Source organism: Sphaeroforma arctica, assembly GCF_001186125.1.
Source record: "Sphaeroforma arctica JP610 unplaced genomic scaffold supercont1.535, whole genome shotgun sequence".
Lineage (NCBI taxonomy): Eukaryota > Ichthyosporea > Ichthyophonida > Sphaeroforma > Sphaeroforma arctica.
The window spans coordinates 20,534-24,520 of NW_014040023.1; the positions used below are offsets into that span (position 1 = coordinate 20,534).

A 3,987-nucleotide genomic window follows, 5' to 3' on the forward strand; every position below is an offset into this window, starting at 1 on the left:
ATATTATATATATATTATATATATATATATATGTATCTACTATATATATATAGTATATATATACTATATATATATATATATATATATATATATATTAGTGTGTGTGTGTATATATATATATATATATATATATATATATATATGAATAACCAATCATCAGCAGTACTTAAACCTACTTCTATTTCGTAGTGTTCTGCTATGGCATCCGCAATTGCCTTGGCGGCCTCTATGCTCACACTTGTGTTGCTGAGCCGTATTGAAGTCAAATTCTTACACGCTTTGATTTCCTCGACTACTTTCTGTACGTCCTCATCTTTCTTGAAGTCTAACTTTTTACCGAATGTATCGACTGAGTAACAAAAGCCGGGGTCACTCTCGTCTGCCATTGTGTTTAAATTGCAATGTATTCTATGATTTATTATTCACTTAGTTGTTCCTCTTTATAATACACAAGCAAGCATGGGTTACAGTACCATATATTTAAAATCCCTAAGGCGATTCAGGCTATTCTCTTGGGTGTCAAAAAATACATATAAAAGACTAGAGTTTAGAGATCACATGAGCATCTAATGTTTAGCACCCCAAAATACTAAAATGAGAGGTAGTGATTGGAATGGGGTGTTAAATTGCCGCCAAAAGTATTTTTGTAATAGGCACATAAAAAGCCCCCATACTATTCCACTTGTAAATAATGATGTAAATATATATATTTGGATCATAGAACCAATAATAGAATTTGTCATAGCCTTCTGAAAATTAGACAATTTGTAGGTATTCAATCCCAAAAATAAATAGCATTGTCAAAAGGAAAGATTGGTACTTCCAAATTGAGTATGTAGTCATTTCTGAATCCAAAAATACTCAAAGCCTTCTTCTAAAATAGACGAGTATTGTTCTATTTTCAAAGCAACCCTTCTATATATTTTAAACTGTATCTAAATTTAATGTTTTAAATTCACAACGATATCAACTCGTCCATATCCATTCCGTAGCCCAACTATAATGTCGTAAAATACTTTCTCATTTTTAAATTATTTTTTTGTTTTTCTATTTATAGACCAGTCTATAACATATATAACAAATTGCCAAAGTTTAGACCTATTTTTAGGTTGGAATCCAGCCCTGCTAGTCTTTGACTCTGGAGTCCTGTTTGATTTGTAGGTGCAAATATGACACAAGCAGGTCATTAATGAGACCCAAAACAAATGGTATGAGTCAACTACAATATTTACATTGCCCAAATAGTAAGCCCAAATTCACAAAGTACTATTGAGCTATATTGATTGTGGTTGACTATGACAATAGGCCTACAGCCGCCTCTGTAGAGCTTACAGTTCGAGACTCGAGAACAGGCCGCACAGGCACGCACTAGCAGCAATTTTATAATAGCTGCTATTTATAACCACATACTTTATAAACTATTAAAGTTCTCCGATAGACAGAATCACGGACCCCATATACCTAGACAGCAAGTTTTTAAAGTTACCCATACAGTTTGTTAGTATGTCTGCTCTTCGCGTTCTCGGTTCACGACTGACTACTGCCAGTCAAGGTCAGACCCTTGCCAGGGCCACACGCCGCATTGCTGGATCTAGCGATGTTAACAGGTGTGTACAGGCTTAAGGACGGCTTGTGTTCTCCATATTCTTATACGGAAATATGGAGTCATGTAAACATAGGTAGTATCATGGTCGTATAGATACGTATCTATGTGTATTTATTTACTGGCAAGGCTTGGAACTTTCGTGAGAGGGCTCGACTTACCAGTTTGTACTTGTACGCGGTTAGCGGCACTGGACCTTGTACACACCGTGCATTTTGTGTATTACATAACACACACATATATATCTATATCTATCTATACATATATATATATATATATTATATGTATATATATTTGTGTGTGTGTGTGTGTGCATATATACATATATATATATAAGTATGCATTGCTGTTAAATAGATTCGTTTCTTGTGTGTATTTGTGTATCTTTGTTCTGAATTCGTGCTGCTATATTTCGGAGCAGTAGTATGCCTCAATATCTGTGCGTTTGTATTTATATTCTATCCATATCATTACATGTATAGCACACATCTATACAATTACATACATATATATATAGTATATAGTGTATAGTATATATATATTTGGTATGTGTATGTGTATTATACGTAGTATAAGTATCTGTATCATTTTTTAAAATATGACTCGTTTATATAGGTATATATATACATATATATTTGTTGCCTCTGTCATAGTTGCTTCTGTCATAGACATTATACACATATCATAAATTCATAACTATATATATGTGTGTGTGTGTGTGTGCGTGTGCATTTATACTGTTTTATTCTTTCTGTTCCCCTTTTTTCTTCGACTATTGCTTGTGTTTCCACTATGTTTCGTGTATTATGCGGTTGCCAACTTTTCCGATATTTCATTCACATGTGGCTACACTTTTACATGTAGCTAAATTACATGCATTAGTAGGCCAACATACGTAGTTGACGTAACAAACTATACATAAACACGATTGATTACATTTGCAGCATATAGATATATTGATATATATATATGTTCGTATATGTTCGTATTTTTTTTGTAATATCAAACGTTTTTCGTCATAGACCTGATCAAACATTCGTGTAGTATGGATATATTACTTGCTGTAGTTTCCACTGCAAATTCTACTCAATATTCTGACCCTGGCAGCCCTTCTACACCCTCATAGCAAAGTAACCTCGATGTTTACACCGTACGAATTACTCCATACGTCTAATACACCTCGTATCCAGTGTCCTCAGAGCCACTGGTAAGTTCCCCGATGGTCGTCCCGTTGGCTGTGCGTTGCCGTTTCAGATTCTGAACAAGCCACGCATGGCTATCACTCTGATTGTGTGCTCAACTATCTCCTTCGCTGTGCCCTTCATCGCCATCGAGTTCCAGAAGTACAAGGTACGTTTGTGGGTTCGCGCGTGTTTGTAAGCTCGTACACGATTTCACATCTGTGGATGTGTGTGTGTGCTGAGGTGAGGAGGGTGTGTGTATTTGTTTCTATGAATATATATATGTGTGTGTGTGGTAAGTATGCAGAGCCTTGAGTCTGCTTGTCGTCATGATAGTCATGGATATATGTCCACGAATATGTATCTGTGCCTATACTTCACCTATACAGTTTTACTATAAACCGTACGCTCATTTCTGTGTACTTTCCTTGGTCTCCACAGGCGAACCGTTAAGCTGGTTGCTGTCCATGGATCGACATCTCTGCCTAGCACACCATCACTGCACACTACACACGCGTGCGTTGCTAACACACATATCATGTATGCAAGCGTATCCTACACGGTTTTTTGAGCTCATGCTCCTCTGTGGACATTGATGCGAACGTTGCCGGTCGGAAGGTGGTGTCCTTGTTGAGATACGACACGAGGTTGTCTGTGAGAATTAGTGATCTGGCAACCCTTGGATGGTCTAGAGATGGCGTTTTTGAGAGGCGAGCTGTAGAATTCACAAATAAACATGCAGTAGACTTCTCTCCCGCATTTGATTATTTGTGGATATACCGATGCGTCAAAACTCAGGCTTTAGAGTTTTTAGATATGTTAATTCAAATCCTTTCTATTTTGGACTTGGGTTTGTCCTGGGGACCCTATGAATTATTCACATGCTTCACAACTCGGAATGTTGAGAGTGGCTGATAAGATTTTACCTTGATCTGTCGGAACTGAGCGTGTATGTAATGAGGACCTAGGAACATTTGCGTATAGTACTTCTTATTTTGTGCACATTTTAAAGTCATGTTATAAGTGACGTATAACGCCCTTCGCATGATTGAATATTGATATGCGGTGGGAGAGGCCGGCTGAATTCATGACGAAGGGCACAGCGTTTACATTGCGATGTAATATATATATATATATATATATATGTATATATATTATGTTATATTATATATATATATATATATATTTATATTATGTTATATT

The 3,987-nt window shown here is 36.2% G+C and overlaps 2 protein-coding genes across 2 annotated transcripts in view; one reads left to right on the top strand and one right to left on the bottom strand.

The window, feature by feature from the left end:
• The window catches only part of SARC_07045 (hypothetical protein), a 5,114-nt gene extending 4,650 nt beyond the window's left edge, over positions 1–464 (bottom strand). Inside the window, exon 1 of the mRNA XM_014299018.1 lies at positions 177–464. Coding sequence (XP_014154493.1) covers positions 177–386 — 210 coding nt within the window. The 5' untranslated portion in view covers positions 387–464. The remainder of the gene's footprint in view (positions 1–176) is intronic.
• Positions 465–1,343: 879 nt separating this feature from the next.
• SARC_07046 (cytochrome c oxidase subunit VIIc) lies at positions 1,344–3,541 on the top strand. The gene is made up of 3 exons (XM_014299019.1): positions 1,344–1,607; positions 2,794–2,953; positions 3,226–3,541. The coding sequence occupies exons 1-3, from the start codon at positions 1,504–1,506 to the stop codon at positions 3,235–3,237; spliced, it is 276 nt and encodes a 91-aa protein (XP_014154494.1). The 5' UTR covers positions 1,344–1,503; the 3' UTR covers positions 3,238–3,541.
• Positions 3,542–3,987: the final 446 nt, after the last annotated feature.